At 53.3% G+C, this 20,499-nt stretch overlaps 1 protein-coding gene across 1 annotated transcript in view; it reads left to right on the top strand.

The window, feature by feature from the left end:
• The window catches only part of TRIM62 (tripartite motif containing 62), a 31,540-nt gene extending 12,704 nt beyond the window's left edge, over positions 1-18,836 (top strand). The window contains exons 3-5 of the mRNA XM_077769459.1: positions 5,003-5,223; positions 5,917-6,065; positions 16,542-18,836. Coding sequence (XP_077625585.1) covers positions 5,003-5,223; positions 5,917-6,065; positions 16,542-17,092 — 921 coding nt within the window. The 3' untranslated portion in view covers positions 17,093-18,836. The remainder of the gene's footprint in view (positions 1-5,002; positions 5,224-5,916; positions 6,066-16,541) is intronic.
• The last annotated feature ends 1,663 nt before the right edge of the window (positions 18,837-20,499 follow it).

The raw sequence follows: 20,499 nt of genomic DNA, 5'->3' as shown, positions 1-20,499 counted from the left end.
GGCGTAAAGGTGCCAAAGGTTCTGAGAGGGTCTGGGCTGGGGAGAGGAGGCTTAGAAGCTGGGGAGAGGAGGCTTAGAACGGGGGCTGGGGCTCACCTGAATGCAGATGGGACAAGACGTATTCCCAGGACAGAGGGCAATGATCTGGGCTGGTGCCTGGCTTTAAGGGCGGGGCCCTTTCTCCCTCCCTGCTCTGTGCGGAAAGTGAGGTGGGACCAGGGACCCTCAGGAAACCTCCCAGTCCTGCAAGGCTGGGAGAATATACCTGGTCTTTTTTCCCTCTCACCTTATTAAACACGCCCACCCAGGGGCGCCTGGGTGGCTCAGTCGGTTAAGCCTCCGACTTTGGTTCGGGTCATGATCTCACGGTTAGTGGGCTTGAGCCCCAAGTGGGGCTTCGGATTCTGTGTCTCCGGCTCTGTCTACTCCTCCCCCACTTGTGCTCACTCCTCTCTCTCTCTCAAAAGTAAATAAACATTAAAAAACAAAAAACAAAACCACGCTCGCCCATTGCCAGAGGAGCCCACCCTGAGCATGCTCCCTCCAAGCCCTCCTGATGATCTGTGGCCCAGCCCTTGTATCCTGACCCCTCTTAAAACTCCCACCATGGGGATATGGACTGTGTACAAAGTAGGGCCAAACCCTGCAGGCTCTTGGCTGCAGTGGTTTGAAAAGAAACCACTTCTTGACCTGAGAGGGTGGCCCTGGATTCTGATCCAGCCACTAACTCCCCCTGTGACTTTGGCTAAACTGCATACTCCTCTGGGCCCCCAGTCTTCCCATCTGTACGGTGCAGACTCTGGCAAGCTCCTTCCGGCCCCGAAGTTCTAGATCCCATGGGCTCCCTCTGAGTTCCTCCCACAGATGCCTCACCAACGGGACAAGGCTTGCTTTGATTTCTGCCCTTTCTGGGACCAAAACCTGGGGACCCAGGCCCAGCTGCTAAGCTCTACAGTGATTTCAGTCTGGCCCACTCGCTAGCAGGGGTGCAGCTGGGAGCAGCAGCTGGAGCAGAGCCTTCGGAATGCTCTGGGCCTCTGAGGGTCAGCCTGGGGCCTGGAGAGGCCATTGGAGATCCAGACCTGTGCCCCGGCTTGGCCACCAACCCGTGTGGGGTCTTGGGGAGGTCATGACAAGCATTTCTTCAGAGAACATTCTGGACTCCCTGCAGACAGGACCCACAGCAGGCAAGAGACGGGAAACCGTTAGAGGACGCTCGCCTATGTGCCTCCCGCAGCCTCAGTTTCCCCGTCTGCCTGGTGGTTCTGCAGCTCTCGGGTGAAGAGAAGCGAATGGAAGCCTCTGTGTGAATGAGAGCGGAGTATTATGGTCTAGTTTTCCCCCCAGCCTTCTCTTCTCTCCGCTCCCCATTGTTTTTCTCCACTGACCTTTTCCTCCCCTGCTTTCCTGTCCATCTGTCTACCTCTGGGGGGTCCTGTGGGGCCACCTCCCCTCCAGTTCCCCCAGCCCTGCTTCCTGTCTGGACTGGGGTGTTTATACAAGAAATGCCTATGGATGCTTCGGAGGTCATATTTCACCTGGTGCCTGACTCGGCTTTCCTGCAGAGCCTGCCCCTCCAGTGGCCCAGCCCGAGGGCCTGTCTGATCTCCCTCCCTGGGCCCAGTGTTTTCTTTGGTCGCTCCCGACCAAGTGACGCGTTCTTGGCAGGGTATTTTTCTGAAACAGTCAGTTCCTCCAAGCCCCCGTGTACTCCCAGGGATGTGGCGGGCTGGGGTAGGGGCTGCTTTCCCAGCCACAGCACCAAGGGAACTGGGGGGTGGGGCGGGCGCAGCTCTGCCCTAGAAAAAAACTAGACTAAATGGGGCATACTAGTTGAGTGGACCCTTTCTCTGTGCGGGTAGTTGTGGTTCCTGTTCATTGTCTCACTGAGCCCCACGGAATGTCGCCTCTATGGGAGCAAGACCCCCCAGAACCTAGCACAGTGCCTCCCCACACAATAAATAATTGTAGAACAAATGAGCGCATGCGGCGGGGGGTGGGGGTGGGGGGGCCACCTTCTGATGGAGGAATGTTATCTCCATTTTGTTGGCAAGGAAACTGAGGCATAGAAAGGTTGAGGAACGAGCCTAAGTCACCACAGCTAGTAAGGGGCTAATTGGCAGCTTACCGCCCAGTTTTTTCAGAGCCCAGTGCCTATTCCAGCCTCGTGCTGGGGTGTCCTCAGCAAGATCTATGGCTTTGTGGTCAGTAGGACAGGTAGGTTGAGAGGACCTTTCAGGGACATTGAAGCACGTGTGGTGGCTGGCTGTCCGATGGTCCGCTTTTGGGCTGCCCTCTCCCTGCCCCTCCCCCTTTTCCTACCCATTTTCTTTTGTCCTGGATACACTAGACCCCCATCCTAAAAAGAAGACGGAGGCTGCACTCCCCTCTGCAGAGCAGCTGTTGGCAAGACTCTTCCCTCCTCACCTCTCCAGCAGGTTCTGACTGCCAGCCTTGTGCCAGGCCCTGGGATGGGCACGGGAAGCTGAGATGTCGTTCCTACCCCCCGGGGGGTTCATCCACTAGCTGGGGCCACATAAAATGTGAGACTGTGTATTAGGAATATTTACACAATGCTCTGGGGACCTTTAACTATTTAACCGCCTGAAAAAGTTAGGGAGGGTGTCGCTGAGGAGGTAGCTCTGCAGCTGGGTGTTGCAGGGTGAGTAGGGGTCTGCCTGTTGAATAAAGAGTTTGTTGGGGGTGGGGCCCATTCTAGGCAGGTGTAATTACAATGTAGTGGCACTAGAGAGATAAGCTGGGGTCATTGAGGACTCTGAATGCCAGGCTAAGGAATTGAGTGTTTTACTAGTTATCAAGGAGCCAAGAAATATTCCTAACCACAGCATTGGCTTTGGCCCACTTTGCACATTAGAAGGATCACTCTGGCAGTGAATTTGTTGCCAAAGACACAGAGGCGACTTGCGGACGGAGAGTGTTGGATGGCCTGTATAGTTGAGGCAGGTGGAAAGGTGAACGTGGTGCTCAGGAGACACTCAAGCCCGCGGGTAAGGATGTGGGAGCCATCCTCAAAGCCGTGGGGTTGAACATGAAGGAGGGCACTTTGGTGAGAATGGAAGGGGCCGGCCCAGAGGGAGGTGGGAGGCAAACCAGAACCTGCAGCCAGTGGAGTGTGGCCGGAGCACCAAACACTGCCACAGAGGGGTTGAGAAGGAGCCAGAAGGGGTGGTTGTGGGATCTGGGGGGGGGGGGGGTCTTTGCAGGGCAGCAGCAGACGATGCAGGAAGGGCAGGCCCCATCGTCCCCTCTGTGACCCACACAGAAGCCTCTGGGTTCAGGAAGGGGCTCAGGGAGGTACAAGCAGCCTGGCTGTTCATCCCCAGCTTCTCCCCCGCCCCCTTTGTCTGCCTGGCGCTCTGGGTGGGCATGCGCGGGGAGGCTGGCCCACTGCCAGTGCTTCTTCCTGCTGCCGCGACAGGAGGGAACTGGCCCTAATTGAGCCTTTGTTGAACCTCCCGCAGAGCCCTGGGCACTGAACACAGCGGGGGTCTCTGACTCTGTGAACTCCCAGCCAGAATCCCACAAAGTAAAATCGCAGAGGCAGGTCCCACACGCTGCCGCCGCCTGGCCACGCTTCTGCAGCCCGGGTTGTCCTGACTCCGGCTATTCCCCGCACCCCCAGGGGACATCCTGCCCCTTCCTTCAGGCCCCAGCTCAGAAGCCATCTCTCAGTGAAGACTTTTAGGATGTGCCCGTTAGACTTGATCCCCTTTAATAACCAGGCTCTTCTTCTGCACTTCGAACAACGGCACGCGTTTTGTGCAAATCCCCCCTTGATCTTCACCAGAACCCTGCGATGTGGTTGTGTTATTCCTTTCACAGAGAAGAAAACAGGCTCAGAGACATTAGGCAGCTGAGGTTTCCACAGTTAGAGACGCAGAGCTGGGATTCTCACCCAGGCTGTGAGGCTCCAAAGCCTGTGCTCTTGACCACCCAGGCCCCTCCCGGACCTGCCAGTGCCCGAGGGAACAGAGAAATGTGCAAGCCCAGTCTTGCCTCCGGTGATCGTGGCTTTAACCTCCAACTCTTGTTTCTCAGCGAGGGCGGCTCAAGGGCCAGTGACCACCAAGGTTTGCCCGGCACGTTGCGGTTTATAAAGCTCTCTGCCATCTGTGATCTCCTTGTCATCTTTGCTTGAACCCCATGCATGATTGTTTTTAATTTTAAATTTTATTGTTTATTATTATTTTTTATTTTATTTTATTTAGAAAATTTTTTAAACACTTATTCATTTTTGAGAGAGAGAGAGAGTGCAAGTGGGGGAGGGGCAGAGAGAGAGGGAGACACAGAATCTGAAGCAGGTTCCAGGCTCTGAGCTGTCAGCACAGAGCCCAACGCGGGGCTCGAAACCATGAGTGGTGAGATCATGACCTGAGCTGAAGCCAGATGCTTAACCAACTGAGCCATCCAGGCGCCTCTATTTTTTTTTTTTTTTTTTTTTTAAGGCTCCATGCCCAACGTGGGGCTTGAACTCATGACCCTGAGGTCAAGAGTCTTATGCTCTATTGACTAAGCCAACCAGGCGGCCCTGAGTGATTTTTTTAAAAAATAAAGACCTCACTGTATCCTGGACTGAACTCAGCATCTTTTCCTGCCCCCCTTCTCCCCCAGCTTACCTGTCCCTCTCACCCCCACGCCAGAAACCTGGGGACCATCCTCACACCTTTCTTTCCTGTACCCCTACAGCCAGCCTGTCAGTCACCAGAGCTAAAGGCACTGCCCCCAAATGTCTTTCAAGCCCACAGCCCCTCTGCTGCTCCTCTAGTTCAAGCCTCAGTATCTCACCCAGAGCATTTCATGAATATCCTACGGACACTTGGAAGAGTGTGCCGTCCCTGGCCATGCCAGCCCGGCATGCCGCCGTGCTTTAACAGGTGACATTACCACCTCTCACCATGTCAAGGCTCTCGGTTCCCTCCTCTCTCCCAGGGGTCACCCCATCTGTTCCCTCTGGCCTGACCCCTGATGACTGTCCCCCCAGTCTTCCACCAAAAGCCTGCGGACCACCATCGGCGAGGCCTTCGAGCGGCTGCACCGGCTACTGCGCGAGCGGCAGAAGGCCATGCTGGAGGAGCTAGAGGCAGACACGGCCCGCACGCTAACCGACATTGAGCAGAAAGTCCAGCGTTACAGCCAGCAGCTGCGCAAGGTGNGCCCGCCACTGGCTGCCTTCCCCAGACAGGCACCCCGTCCCCAGCCTGTGTGGGGAGGTGGGACTAGAGGCAGATGGGGCCGTTAGCGGGGAATTCATTCATTCACATCTTCATCAGACAGCTATGGGGCGTTGGCTATGTGCCAGAGCCTGGCCCAAGACTTAATATTATAATTACATATATTGCTATATATGAAATCAGTAGAATCACAGAATATTACTTATAATACAATATTATTTAATAAATATTACATTACAAGTATATATTATAGTCTTTATAACATTGATATTATAGAAAATAAATAATATTTATATTATTATNTCCCTTGGAGGTAGTTGCTGCTGTCATCCCCATTTCACACATGTAGAAACAGGCACAGAGAAGCTACATCAGTTGGCTGAGACCCCTCATCTAGTATATGGCAGAGCCAGGATTCAACTGCGGGTCTGTCTTGTCCGATCGCCGCCTTTAGAAATACTAATACTTAATCATTGCTCTGTTGACGGTCAATCCTGAGAGCTAGCATCATGCATTCGGTGTTGACCATGAGCCAAGCACGGTGGGAAGCACTGTGCATGTGTTTTGCCATGTAACCCTCACCACAAGCCTAGATGGCAGGTGCTATCATCGCACCCATTTTAAAGATAAGGAAACTGAGGCTAGGAAGTGGCACAAGCAGGCCCTGGAATCTGGGGCGGCAGACATCACATACACGGCCTTGCCCTCTGTCAGCTGCCGTGAGGGTGCAACCTTGCTTCTCCCGCTTTCCTTCCAGGCTTAAAGGGAAAATCCACGAGACCAATCTGACTTACGAAGACTTCCCGACCTCCAAGTACACAGGCCCCCTGCAGTACACCATCTGGAAGTCTTTGTTCCAGGACATTCACCCAGGTAAGGCCCTTCCTGCCAGTTACCAGGAGGGTCCTTCCTGCCAGTTACCAGGAGGGCCCAGGAAGAGGCAAGGGTTTTCTGGGGCAGGAGCTAAGGGGGTACCTCCCCGCCCAGCTGCCCACTCTAAACACGGCCCGGGGGCAGGACAGAGGGATGAGAAGGCTTTCTTGCTGAGCACCCACTGTGTTCCAAGGCTTGTGCTGGGCACCTGCACACTCACTCAGAGCTCAGTGAGTCCTCATACAGCCATGAGGTCAGTTCCATTAGTATATCCATTCTCCAGATGGAGAGACTGAGGCCTTGGACAGCTCAGTCATCCATCCCTTACATATCAACCCTCCAACTTCGCACCAGGTGCTATTCTAAGTGTTGGAGATGTAGCAGTGAGCAACACAGGCAAAAGGTCCCTGCCTTCATGGATCTTACATCATAAGGAGTGAGAAAATAAAAGTAAATGGGTAAAATCCATAGTTCACTAGATAAGGATAAAAGATAAGGAAGGGAGCTAGGGGATGTTGAGGTAGGATAGAGATATTAGGTGGAGGACCCAGTTAGAAGACCTCACCGAGAAGGGGGCAGAGAAGTAAAGGCCTGGGGGGCACCTGGGAGGCTCAGTCACTTGGGCTTCTGACTCTTGATTTCATCTCAGGTCATGATCTCACAGTTCGTGGAGTTGAGTCCCACACTGAGCTCTGCACTGAGAGTGCGGAGTCTGCTTGGGATTCTCTCTCTCCCTCTCTCTCTCTGCCCCTCCCCTGCTCATTCTTTCTCTCTCTCTCTCTCTCTCTCTCTCTCAAAAATAAAAAATATTTTTTAAAAAAAGAAGTAAAGGCCTGAAGGAAGAAGGAGAGTGATTCATGCAGGTTTCTGAGGGAAGACTGTTCCTGACAGTGGGAAGAGCAAGTACAAAGGCCCTGAGGCAGGAGCAAGCCTGACGTGTTCAAGGAATAGTGAGAAGAGTAGTGTGGCTAGAGTGGAAGAGAGTAGAGGTGAGGAGGTCAGGGAGGTAGCAGTGGCCAGACAGTAAGGGCCAGGGTGAGAACTTCAGATTTCACGCTGAGTGAGATGGGAGCCACTGGAAGGTTTGGGGACATGCAGTGACATGAGCTGAAGTTCCTAGAGGTTCCCTCTCGCTGCTGGATGGGGAACAGACTGAAGGGGGTGAAGGGTGGAGGCTGGGAAACTGGGTAGGAGGCTACCACAATACTCCAGGCAAGGTGATGGTGGCTTGGAGCAGGGTAATGGCAGTGGGGGTAGAAAGAAGTGATCAGATTTAAGATATACTTCGAAGGGAGAGCCACCAGGATTTGCTAGTGAATGGGATCTTGGGTGGGAGAGAAAGAAGAAAACAACGAGACTACAAGGATTTGGGCTGAGGTGCCTGAACGGACAGAGCCGTGAGCGTGTGAGGTCTGCTGTACTGATCAGATGTCCAAGCGCCGGTGTAGAGAAGTCATCTGGGGTGACAGTGCAGTACAGGACAAAGGTCAGGACCGGTGTCGGCAGCGTGTGGACAGTATTTAATGAGATCACCTAGAAAGTGAGAGTAGAGAGAAGAGAGATGGTGTCACTCTAAACTTTGGAGCCCTGGGGCACTCCTAGAATTTAGGGACAGGAGGGGGACCCAACCAAGGGGACCAGGAAGGAGCAGCCAGAGAAGTGGGAGGGAAACCTGGATATGTCCTGGGAGCCAAGTAGAGAGTGGCTCATGGCAACAAAGGCCGCTAAGCCAAGCGAGAGGACCCGGAACGGACTGCTCTCCAGCAACATGGAGGGCTTCGGTGACCAGAGCTTTAGTGGAGCCATAGGGGCATAAGCCAGAGAGGAAGCTGTCCAAGAGAAAATGGGACATGGGGCATGTGGGTGGCTCTGTTAGTTGAGTGTCCAACTTGATTTCAGCTCAGGTCATGATTCCAGGGTCATGGGATCAAGCCTCGCATTGGGCTCCAGGCTGAGCATGGAGCCTGCCTGGAATTTGGAATTCTCTCTCTCTCTCTCTCTCTCTCTCTCTGCCCCTCCCCCACTCATGCTTGCTTGCACTGCACTCCTTCTCTCTAAAAATTAATAAAAGAGAGAATGGGAGGAGAGCGAGTAGAGACAGTGCTTTCAAGGAGTTCTATTTAAGGGAAGGAGCGAGAATGCAGTAGAGGCTGTTGAAGGTGGAGGAAGTAACATCCCATCTGTGGAAGATGAGAAAGACCTGCAGCAAACCTGAGGATGCAGGCCAGAGAGAGTTGCTGGAGGGACAGCCAGGAGTCGGGTCTGCTGCTGCCTCTTCTGAGAGCCCAGACAGTTCATCTTCGGGAGCCCGGAGGAGGGAGCATGAATGGGCAGTGGTGGGAGCTTGAGAGAACTCTCTTCCCACAGCCTCCCCTTTCCCAGCGAGCTAGGAAGCAAGGTCATCAGCTGAGATGATGATGGGTGAGAGGAGGTAATGGGAGGTTTGCTCAGAGTGGAGAAGGTCTGAACAGGTTTCTAGCAGGTTCCATAGACCCTGGGACCCGAAATCATACAACCTACAAAGACACCGTATTCTTTAGAGGCGAGACAAGGCTATAAAGGGGAACCCTCCCTAAGAGGTCGGCACTATTATTATACTCATTTTTTCAGATGAGAAAGCAGGCACAGAGCTGTTAGGAAATTGTCCATGGTCACAGCCTGTAAATGGGACAGCCAGGATTTAAACTCAGATCTGTCAGGCCCCAGAGCCTGTGCCCTTACCTACTCAGCCAAGCAGGCATTCTCAGGCCTCATACTAACTCACCCAGGAAGGCTGCCGGGGAGACTGAGGCTCCGCGAGGCTTGCTGATTGCCCATAGCCATGCGGCAGTCAGAGCTCCTTCCACGTGTCTGGATTCATTCTTTTTGATCTACAAGCATGGAAGGTCCCCCAAGGCATTTTCAGGGGCCAGGAGAAACAGATGGGCAAACAGCCCCTGACGGCCCCGTGGGACAAGCTATGAGGGACGTACACAGTGCTGGGAAGCCCCAGGGGATGGGGACAGACAACAGGAGGCTCTGGATGGGGCAGGGGAGGGGCCAGGAGAAGCACTGAACGGATGGCATTTGAACCAGGCGCTGAAGGCTGGTGGCTTTGCTGCTCGGGAAGGGCTGGGGCCTGGCGGTGCCTCCGGACTGTCCCCGGTGTGGGGAGCTGCATGGGCAAAGGCAGTGGGGGAGGGCAGGGGCATGAATGATCCCAGGATGTTCAGGATTGGGCCTTCCAGGTAGGGATGGAGGGAGGCTGAAGGCACCACTGAGCGCGTGAATGCTGGACAGAGATGGGGGTGCCCTGCAGGTGACTGAAGGCCATATTTGATGTATCAATACCGATTTCCCAGGGGTGAAGGGACAGCTCCTGGTTCTCTCTTTTTTTTTAATTAATTTTAGAAAATATGTATTTCTTTATTTTTGAGAGAGAGAAAGAGTGTGAGCAGGGGAGGGGCAGAGAGAGAGGGAGACGCAGAATACGAAGCAGGCTCCAGGCTCTGAGCTGTCAGCACAGAGCCCTACGCGGGGCTCGAACTCCCACACCGCGAGATCATGACCTGAGCCCAAGTCGGACGCTTAATGCCACTCAGGCGCCCCACTCCCAGTGCTCTTACCTGTGGATCTGTGCCTAGTTTGGGGATGAGCCCATTTTCCAGCAGACTGGGTAGGACTCTGGGCTCTCCTCTTGGGGTCCCCCTAGCCTCTGGGTGCCCCTAGATGTGGACCTCTACACTGGGAGCGGGATGAGGCCACACGTGGGTGAAGCAGCGTAACTCAAGGAGGCAAGAAGCACATCCCCACTGTTGACCCAGGGAAGCCCCTCTCTCTGGCAGATGGTCTCAGGCGCTCTATTTGTCTCAGCTGCTACCTGTTATGTCCTTGTCATAGCTCAGAGAGGCAATCCGGGCACCTCAGCCTGACAGTCAAGGCTCTATAAGACCTGGGCCCTGCCATTCTCTCATTCTCCCCTTCACATCATACTCAGCCACACGGAACCATCTTCGGGTCTTAAATGAGCTGTATTCTCTCTCCTCCACTTTCACATATGCTGCTCCCTTTGCCTGGAACCCTGTACACAAACCTCAGGCTTTGGTGACTAACTCCCACTCCTCTTCATGTCTTAGTTTATAAACACCTCCTCTGAGAAGCTTTCCTGGATTTCTTCAGGTAGCCCTGCACTTTTCTGCACTTTCACATTGACACTCCTTTGTCAATGTGTGTGTAGCTGTGTGTCTCACTAGACCATGAGGTCAGAGGGGTCAGGCCTGGGTCTAATTCATCACTGTAGATCCCTCGCAGCCAGCACAGTAAACGTTTGTGGATAAGTAAAGAAAGAAATGAATGGGGGTGCCTGGGTGGCTCAGTCGGTTAAGAAATGAATGAATCCGATTCTCAGTTCTGCTACTAGAATAGTACCATAAAGTAGGTACTCAATAAGGTTTTTAAATGTTTTTTAATGTTTATTTATTTTTGAGAGAGAGAGACAGAGCACAAGTGGGAGAGGGGTAGAGAGAGCAAGAGAGGGAGACATGGAATCTGAAGGAAGCTCCAGCCTCTGAGCTGTCAGCACAGAGCCTGACATGGGGCTCAAACCCACCAACCGTGAGATCATGACCTGAGCTGAAGTTGGATGCTTAACCGACTAAGCCACCCAGGTGCCCCTCAATAAGTGTTTTTGAATGGAACTTGCCACACATCCTTGAACCAGTCACTTTCTCCTCTGAGCCTCAGTTTCCTCCTCTGTGAAATAGGGATGTTAGCCCCTTCCCAACTGCCTCACAAGTGAGCGAATGGATGTGGGAATTTGCTGGATGTTTCTCCGAGCAGGGTTTCTCAGCAGCAGCACTGCTGACAGTCGGGGGTGGATAACTCCTTGTTTCGGGGGCTGTCCTGTGCATGGTAGGATGTTCAGCCACAATCCTGGTATCTCCCCAACGGGATGCGCCCCTCCCCAGTTCTGACAACCAAAAATGTCTCCAGACGTTGTCCAATGACCCCTGTGAAGCAAATCACCCCAGTCGAGAACCACTGGCCCAGAGAAAACTGTGCATGGAAGAGGGACTGAAGGAGCAGTAGTCTGTGCCCCGAACAGCCTGCCAAGGCCAGCGGTCCCTGGGGAGTTCAGAGAACAGTGACCTGGTTAGCCAGGCCCCTTCCTTTGTCTGTAGGGCCTGTGAAGTCACTCTGGCTCCTCTGCCAGCACCAAGGCCCTTTATGTCCAGATGGGAGGGGCAGGCGCCCCCAGGGAACGAGCCCATGGATTCTAGCAGCTTCCTGCCTCCCCTGCCTTGAGTTCGGGCTTCCTATTGGGTCACCTGAGAACTTCATTTAGCACCTGTCACTCCCCTTGCTTTGGAACCTCCACTCTCTACCACCACCCACCCCCTGTCCCCTCCCTTCAGCTGATATTGGAAACCCTCCTCCAACTGCCTGGCCTGATTGTTGCAGCCCGCAAGCACAGACTCCCTCCCCAGCCAGACCAGGTGGCCACCTGTCTCCTGTCGTGTCTCCGAGGACACCAGACATTGCCTTCTTTGCTTCTACCACCTGCCTTTCTTGGGCGGCTCGCCCCTCCCCCTGCTCACCTGAATCCATTTGGGTTCCAGCAGGTTCACTGCCTAGCTGTGTAGCCTAGGGCAAATCAGGTGCCCTCTCTGAGCCAGTTTTTTCCTCTGTAAAACAGGGATGGGGAAGATGTGATTTATCTCCCAGCCTAAGAGTGAAGTAAAATGATCTATTTGCGATAATAATCTTGGACCTTAGTAAGTACTTGATACTTGTTTATCATTATTATAATGACTCATCGGATGGTTCCTCAGTCTTGCTGAGCAGGCTTTCTGGAGCCACACAGAGGAAAGAACATGGTGTGACAAGGCTTTAGCTCAAGTTCCAACTCTACTTCCACCCCACATGGCAACCCAAGCAGGTCACTTAACTCAGAGAAGTCTCCTCGGAGCCTCAGTTTCCTCTTCTGGAAAATGGGATGGGGAACACCCCAGCTCCTGGGGCTGCCGTGGTGTTCCCATGCGCTGGGGGTGTGAACATGTTTCTTGAATGCCAGTGTGGAGCACCGGGGGCTGAAGAGGGAAGAAGCGGGGCAGCAGATTATGTAAGGGCCTGGCCAGAGGAAAGAGCTGGCACCATCTCCTGTTCTGTCAGGCTTCTGAAGGGTCAAGCCACTGTCCTTGAGGACAAAGAGGAACCAGCCACCTGTTGCCAAGTGACAGTGCTGGACTAGGGGGTTTCTCTGCTGCTTGGGCCGGGTGATGTGCGGTGGAAGATGGCCAGAAAACATTTCCTGGGGCCTCCACAGTCCATGTCCTCCCTCTAGGCCTTTGACCTCGAGGTCTCAGAGAAGCTTAAATGGGCTGCTTCAACACCTACTTTTTGTTTTTATAAAACAGTGTGTCAGGACTTAGAAAAAAGCTCTGACCCGTACTATAGTGAACCTCCGGGGACTGTTTTGTTTTGCTGAGGTCTGGCATTTATCCCAAGGATAAAGGATGGGTGGAGGAATTGCCAGTCCCCACCCAGGGTCTGAGGTCCCAGAGTGGGAAAAGGTGTTGCTCTGCCCCCTTCTAGGTCTCTCTCTGGTCTGAAGCCTGTTACACCTGCCAGCTCTAGCCTCAGGGAGGGTGGGAAGGAGGCCTGGAAGACGGAACCTTGGCTTATGATGAGCCGGCAGACCCTGGATGTGGACCCCAGCCTCTCCTTTGGGCTGTAAAAAACCTGAGAAACAGGCCACGCCCTATGCCTAATAAGAATCCCAGGCCCCACCCCCCCAGTCCCACCTCCACTGCATGCGCTGCCCAATGAACAACAGGCCCCGCCCCTAGGTCTACCCAATGAGTGGCGGACCCTGCCCTCACCCATTCCCTGGGCCTCTGAGCGCTGGGGCTCCACACCCGGGGAGCTGGCGCTCTGCGCTGTGCGGATTTCCCCTGTCCTGCAGGCTCATCTCTGTGGGCCCAGTCTCAGAGCCACTGAGAGCCCACTTGGCTGCCTCCTTAAGCGCCCTCCCCACTCATCGGTGGCACTGGAAGTGGCCCACGTTGCCCCACATTAGGCTTAAGAGTCTGGGGCTGAGCCCTCCATCTGCTGCGCCAGTGGCTCCGCGCCTTCCCCGCCCCACTGTCCTGCCCTGAGCTGCANGAACATTGGGGTACATGTGCTCCTATGCCTCAGCATTTCTGTATCCCTTGGGTAAATTCCTAGCAGCCTGAGCTGCAGTTTCTGACCCTTGGTGACCTCCTCGATCATCCTGAGCACTACAGGCTCCCGCGTGGCGCGAAGAACTGGCGCTGTCCACGCCTTGGCTTTGTGTGTGCTCTAACCCCTCTGCTGTAGACGCCTGAGTATGACCCGCATTCCACAGCCGGGAGGAGTGGCCCATCTGTGTCTAATTAGATTCCTCTTCTTTCCCTTGCCTCCCCTTCACACACACTTCCTACACCTCCCTCCACCTCTCACCTCCTGACCCCACTGTGGGAATTCCTACATTCCATGTGGCAGGAGCTTCTGGTTCTGACAGGCTGCTCTGTGACGGCTCCAACCACGGGGTAAAACACATGTCCACTGATCCAGTGTCTTCCTTCTCATGGCTCCCCCTCTTCCATGTCCCTGGATAGAGAATTGTGATTCCATTGACCCCTCTATTCACAGGGCTAATTGTTTCCATGCATCCCTCTGAGTTGGAAGAACAGGAAAGAATGTAAAATGCAAAACTACGTTGACTCCTAACAGAGCTCGTGGAAGGAGCTTGATAGAGTCAACGGTCAGCTTTGTTAGTGGCTATGTGAACAGGAGCACAGTTCAGAAACTGGCTGTTGCTCCCTGTTGGTGACAGTTGGCACCACTGAGGCATTTTATTTCTGTGCATGCATGCAGCCGATGGGGGTGCTAGAAGTAGGGGTAAGGCTCCAGCCAAGTGTAATCTTGCTCCTGCTTCACCAGATAAGGAGAGCACCAGAGAGCGGGATGAAGAAAGCCTTCGCTCCTAGGTACTGGGGGCAGGGCTCTTTTCCTCACCCTTCCCCGCCTCTGTCTTGCTCTGGCCTAGAAATGGTCATCCAGGCTCAGGAAGGCTACTTCTGGCCAGGCATCAGCTCCGTCACGGAGGACAGAGTAAACAGAACCCTTGACATGAGAGTTCATGAGACACTGAGAGCCAGACCTGCTAAGCCAGTGTGGCCAGCCCAAAGCAGGATGGCCCAGCCTGTGCCCTTGCCGAAGAGCAAACAAGGGCCAGTTTAATTGCGTGAGCTTTTCTGGAAACCCTCACCATGCCTGGCTCTGTGCTGGGCACTGGGCACACAAGGGACAGCCTGTTTGGATGGGACACAGCCCTTCCCCTCCTGGTGCAAATGGGTGTAAGATGTGGGCACAGTAGACTACACCCCTTATATAATCAGGAGAGAACACAAAGTTAAGGAGTTTCAGAAGAAAGTGAGAACGTTTGCTGGGCAACTAGAAGGGCTTCTCAGAGGTTGGGCCCTGGAGTGGAGCCTTATGCAGGGGTGATTACAACCAGCAGGGAAGAGGCAGTGGAGGAGCATCTGGGTGAAGGTTTGGGGGCTGAGGTGAATGGGGGTGATGTGTGACAGGTAGGGCTGGGGATGGATTGCCCATGGCCTTGCTTAGTTCTCCCTCTGCCATTGGGTGCTGGGTGACCTGAGTTTAGTCACCTTTCCTCTCTGGGTCTCACTTTTCCCATCTGTCAAGTGGAAGAGTTGGCCTAGAATCCATGATTTTCAGCTTTTTCAGACCTATCACCTCCATTTCATAACAAATACTTTTAATGTCTCAAAGGTATAATATAACTTTCCACAACTTCACTATGTGTATAAACTTGAAAAATTTTATATATACAGGTGTATATATCATACTCTGATGATAATATAAAGGAAAAATAAGAGGAAATGATTTATAATAAAATATTGTGTATGTCCATCTGTAGATGCTTACAGCCACAGTGGAAAATATAATGAAGTAGTCAGGTGTGCACACCATAAATAAAACACCATTGTCCCTCAAATATGGTCCGAAACAGGTACATTGTATGAGTCAGTGGCATTTTTCTCAGACTTATATTTTCCTGAGAAGTGAATAATTCTCAGTGAAATTCCAAAGAAAACGAGTTCAGTCTCCCCTCAGTTTACATGGTAGTGGTGTTCTAAAATACTTAGTCTAGGGGCGTCTGGGTGGCTTAGTCGGTTAAGCGTCCGACTTTCGCTTAGGTCATGATCTCGCGGTTCGTGGGTTCGAGCCCCGCGTCGGCCTCTGTGCTGACTGCCAGCTCAGAGCCTGGAGCCTATTTTGGAGTCTGTGTCTCCCTCTCTCTCTGACCCTCCCCTGCTCACGCTGTCTCTCTCTCTCTCCTAGAAATAAATAAAAATATAAAAAATAAAATAAAATAAAATACTCAGTCTATTAACACTGTACAAAAAATGATTTCCTGGGGCACCTGGGTGGCTCAGTTGGTTAAACATCTGACTTCAGTTCAGGTTATGATTTCATGGCTCGTGAGTTCAAATCCCCCATTGGGCTCTGTGCTGACAGCTCGGAGCCTGAAGCCTGCCTTGGATTCTGTGTCTCCACCTTTCTCTGCTCCTCCCCTGCTCATGTTCTCTCTCTCTCTCTCGAAAAATAAACAAAAAAATTTGAAAAATAATTTCCTGTTTATACACAAAAGGGAGTTAAGTTGTAATTTTAGGCCATTATAAAAATGATTTTGGGGGCGCCGGGGTGTCTCAGTCGGTTGAGTATCTGACTTCGGCCCAGGTCATGATCTCACGGTTTGTGGGTTCGAGCCTCGCATCAGGCTCTGTGCTGACAGCTCGGAGCCTGGAGCCTGCTTCAAATTCTGTGTCTCCTTCTCTCTCTGCCCCTCCCCTACTCACACTCTATCTCTTGGAAATAAACATTTAAAACAATAGTAAAAAAATAATCTTCATCCACATGATTGTCTGTTTGAGCATTTGAAAATTTATGGGTGGCGAAGGGGTCCTGGGACTTCCCTGTGCATTTCATTCAGGGCGTTTAGATGCAAGGATCCCACCTATTGAGAACCTCCCCCCGACACACACACAGATCTCCTTATCCCCCAGCCCCAGGGTGATTGCCGGCACCTGCATAATCTTTACGCTCTCTCAGTTCTGAAGTTCCCTAATTCTGGATTTCATTATGGTTTACTCAACAAACTTTTGTGGGGTGCCCGCTATGTCCTTGCCCCAGGCCTTGGCAGCGAACAAGCAGCCCCAGCTTCTGCTCCTGTGCAGCCAGGCTTAAATCTGGAAGGACTTCAGCTATCATCACCCTTCCATTTTATAGAGGAGGAAGCTGAGGACCAGAGAGGGCAGGCATCACGTGCCTTCGGCATGACAGCCTCCTGGGGACCAACCAGAACCCGGTCCTCAGGGAGGCACCACAGAGCGGATCCACAACCTTCTCTCCACTTATCTTCTCTCCCTCCTCCGCCCCCTGCAGTGCCCGCTGCCCTGACACTGGACCCGGGCACTGCCCACCAGCGCCTGATCCTGTCCGACGACTGCACCATCGTGGCCTATGGCAACCTGCACCCACAGCCGCTGCAGGACTCGCCAAAGCGCTTCGACGTGGAGGTGTCGGTGCTGGGCTCTGAGGCCTTCAGCAGCGGCGTCCACTACTGGGAAGTGGTAGTGGCGGAGAAGACCCAGTGGGTGATCGGGCTGGCCCACGAGGCGGCCAGCCGCAAGGGCAGCATCCAGATCCAGCCCAGCCGTGGCTTCTACTGCATCGTCATGCACGACGGCAACCAGTACAGCGCCTGCACAGAGCCCTGGACGCGGCTCAATGTCCGCGACAAGCTCGACAAGGTGGGCGTGTTCCTGGACTACGACCAAGGCCTGCTCATCTTCTACAACGCCGACGACATGTCCTGGCTCTACACGTTCCGCGAGAAGTTCCCGGGCAAGCTCTGCTCCTACTTCAGCCCCGGGCAGAGCCACGCCAATGGCAAGAATGTGCAGCCGTTGAGGATCAACACCGTCCGCATCTAGGACGGCGCAGGGAGCCCACAGGGACCGCCTGGGCCACGGCCACCAGCAAGGGCTCTGCCCAGGGGGCAGAGGGCTGGACTCCGGTCCAGTGCAGCCCCTCTACCCCACCCCGTGAGGTCTCAGGCCGGTTGTTTACCCTTCAGCTTCCGTTTCCCTGTCTGTATATTGGCAGTCGTGCTCCATGGTTCCTAAACTCGATCAGCATCGATGTCCTGTAGTTCTGACCTTGACGGGGAGGCGGCTTTGGTCCCAGGATGTGACATGGCTTCTCCTCAGGGCAGCCCCTGCCCAGCCCTCATCCCCATCCTCGCAGGGGCAGGGGGACCTTCCCCCTGTCTCCCTGCTGCCCACATGCCCTGACCTCAGGATGTGTCAAGAGGGTTGCCTGCAGTCGGCAGCCTGAAAGATACATAAAACCCTCTTCTTGCCCAGCACCCTGCCATGGCCATTTTACCCTTGACTCCAGCCCACCATGGACATAGGCAGCAGCTGGTCCTAGGGTTCCTCAGAACCACCTCTCCTTCTACCTCTGGACCAAGAGCTTTATGGTTCCTGTTTTTCCCACTGACCTGCAGGTAGAGATGATACTGTGGGAGGCACCCGGTCACTGAACCCACGTGTTGCAGTGACTGTGCCACCACCTTCCAGCCCACGGGTCCAAAAGCAGGATGATGGCACGCCAGGCTGATGCAGAGCCCGGTAGCCTAAAGGCAGCCGCGGAACAAGCATCACTGGGTGATGGAGGTCCCCAGAGGCTTGCATAAGGGTCCAAGCAGGCCTCTGTGACCAGGCTTAGGGTGAGGGGAGGCTGCAGGGAGCAGTTGACTCAGCCGAGCACTGGGACAGGCTGTTGGCTGGGACTTCCCAGCAGGCTTGGCATCTGTCTCAGCTAGGATCCTGTTGCAGAAAACAAGAGCTGCTTTAGCTAGTTTAATTTGACAGCATTTATTATCACGTCCCTGATTTGCAAAATCATTGGAAGGGCTGGAGGAGCAGATTCACTGCTGAATTTCCAGGAACGACCCAGCCACCGGATTCATCATGTCTATATCAGAAGCGCTGCTCCCACCTGCAGGAAGCCAGTGTGTCAGGAAGCTGCCGCGACCGCAGGACTGTGTCCCCTCCACCACTGGCTGGGCCAGCAAATGGGTGTCCTGAGGCCTGCCTCTCTCCCACTGAGTTTAACTCCCAAATCCAAATCTCCATGAGGGATACTGTTAGGGAAACATAAATCAGATCCAGAACTTTGGCTGCAATGGTGTCTGGGAAATGTAGTTTTCTTCCTTCCAACCACAGCCCTGCAAAAAGGCCCAGAAGGAAGTTTGGGTGTCGAACAAGCCCATCCACAGTTTCTGTTACTGGAGTTCACCTCCAGGTCTTGGCTTTGAAGCAGCAGAGCCTCTAGGTGTCCTGCTCATGGCCCTGGCCCGCCCAAGGACAAGAACCCAAGAGGTGAATCTATCTGCAGGACTGGCTGAATGTCTCAAGCCTTGACTTCACTCTCTAGTCCTGGAGCCTAGATTCTGAGCTCGTGGGGTCCCTGACCACCCTCATCCTCAAGGAGCCAGACCTGCTGAACTTGGGGGATCCCACCTCACAACTGCTGCCCACTGGGGTCCCCCTTGGACAGGAGGAATCCTCAATCTCACCTCACCCCTTCATCCTCCAGAAGCTGGGCCACCCCCAGCAGTATTTTTATTTTAAATGTTGCCCATTTTGTGAGTTATGATGAATTTGTATTAAAGTTACAGAACATCAGTGGTCAGTTCTATTCATTTTGACAAAGGGCCACCTTTTCTGTCCCAGGCAAGTATTCGTGTATTAACATGGCTAATCCACAAAGCAACCCTTTGGTTGACATGTAATATTATGCCTACTTTACAGAGGTGGAAAATGAGGTTCAGAGAGAAGACATGACTTGCCCACAGTCCCATGCCCCATGCTGGTAAGTGGTGGAACTTGGATTAGAACAGAGTTCTAAAGCCAGCACTCATGTCACAACTTACTAGATAGGGAAGACTGGCATTCTGCCTGGAGGAGGGGGTTATAGTAGCCTTGGGAGCAGAGGGGAGCTCATGAGACAGTGCCATGGTCTCTTGAATTCCACAAACCTGGCCTTGAATCCGAGCGCCACTGCTGTGTGACTTTAGAGAAATGGCTTAACCTCTCTAGACCTCAGTTTTTCCACAGAGAAAATAGGGATAATAACATCCATCTCATAGGATTTATTGGTAAGCTGCTAAATGCAGTGCATTTAGGGGGGGTCCTGCCTCCAACCCCAGCTGCCTCCAGTGGGATAGAACCTAAGGAGTCTATCTTCCTCTTTAAGCCTTATGTGGAGTGTGGGACTATCTAAGCCAGAAATGTCCCCAGGTCTGCTGTGTAGAGGGAGGTCCATCCTATCTCTGACTCGTGGGAAAGGAGTCTGACAGCCAGGGCCCTGCATATGGACAGATGAGCTGTGCACACTATAAGTAGCAAAGTCCTGGGTCCCGCACAGCTGGGAAACAGGAGTCCTGAGCCCAGTCTTAGTTCTGTGCTGACTCATTTTGTTCCCTCAAGGCCCTTTCCTCAGTCTCCTCCCCTGCAGATGAAGGGGGTTACACTGGATGCTCCCTGAGGCTCCGGATGGATCTTCACTTATACCTGGAGCTAGAGAAAGAAGAGAAGGAACCATCCCAGTCATTGAATTGCTTGGGGTTCTAGAAGGAGGGGCATGAACAAGGATTGGGGGGATTGGGAGGAGCAGAAGGAGAGGTCTCTGATTGGTTGATGGAGAGCAGCCAGTTGGGGGGGGGGTGATTTTGAGACTAGAGTATCCCCAACCAGCCTACCCCGCCCCATGCTCTCAAATCCCTCTGCTGCTCCAAAGCCACATCCCTCCATCTTTGCTCAGTGCATCTGTCTTCTGGGGGAGAAGCACCCCCTCCACAGTCCTTTCTTCCCTTCCCCTACTCAGCCTTAGCACAAGGTTCAAGGAGTGCTGGCCACTTCCCAGTCTTTACTCCCCATTTCCTGGTGTCTGAGAGTAACTATAGGGACCTAATTTGCACACCCAACTTGAGACTCTGGGAAATCAGGGCATCTCCCAAGGTATGAAGTGTCCAAAGAATTCCTGAATGAAGGAATCTGGAGTTGTCAGGCTGATATCAGGAATCCCCCATTTAACACAGGCAGGCAAAGAGGGGAGGTAAAGGCATCCCAGTGTCGGGGAGGGAGGAGGAATCAGCGAAAGTCTTGCCCAGAGCAGAAGAGAACTGATAGGAAGACAGTATCCCTGTTTGGATCCCAGTTTGTGGTCAGCAGGCAAAGTGCTGGCACTTATCTAATATCAAGACAAGCTCATGAGGCTGGTATCATTATCTCAGTGTTTAGTGGAAAAGCATTAGCTCCCAGGGGACCCACAG

The sequence above is a fragment of the Crocuta crocuta genome, unplaced genomic scaffold (assembly GCF_008692635.1).
Source record: "Crocuta crocuta isolate KB4526 unplaced genomic scaffold, BGI_CrCroc_1.0 scaffold351, whole genome shotgun sequence".
Taxonomy (NCBI): domain Eukaryota; kingdom Metazoa; phylum Chordata; class Mammalia; order Carnivora; family Hyaenidae; genus Crocuta; species Crocuta crocuta.
This window is presented reverse-complemented; position numbering and strand designations above follow the sequence as displayed.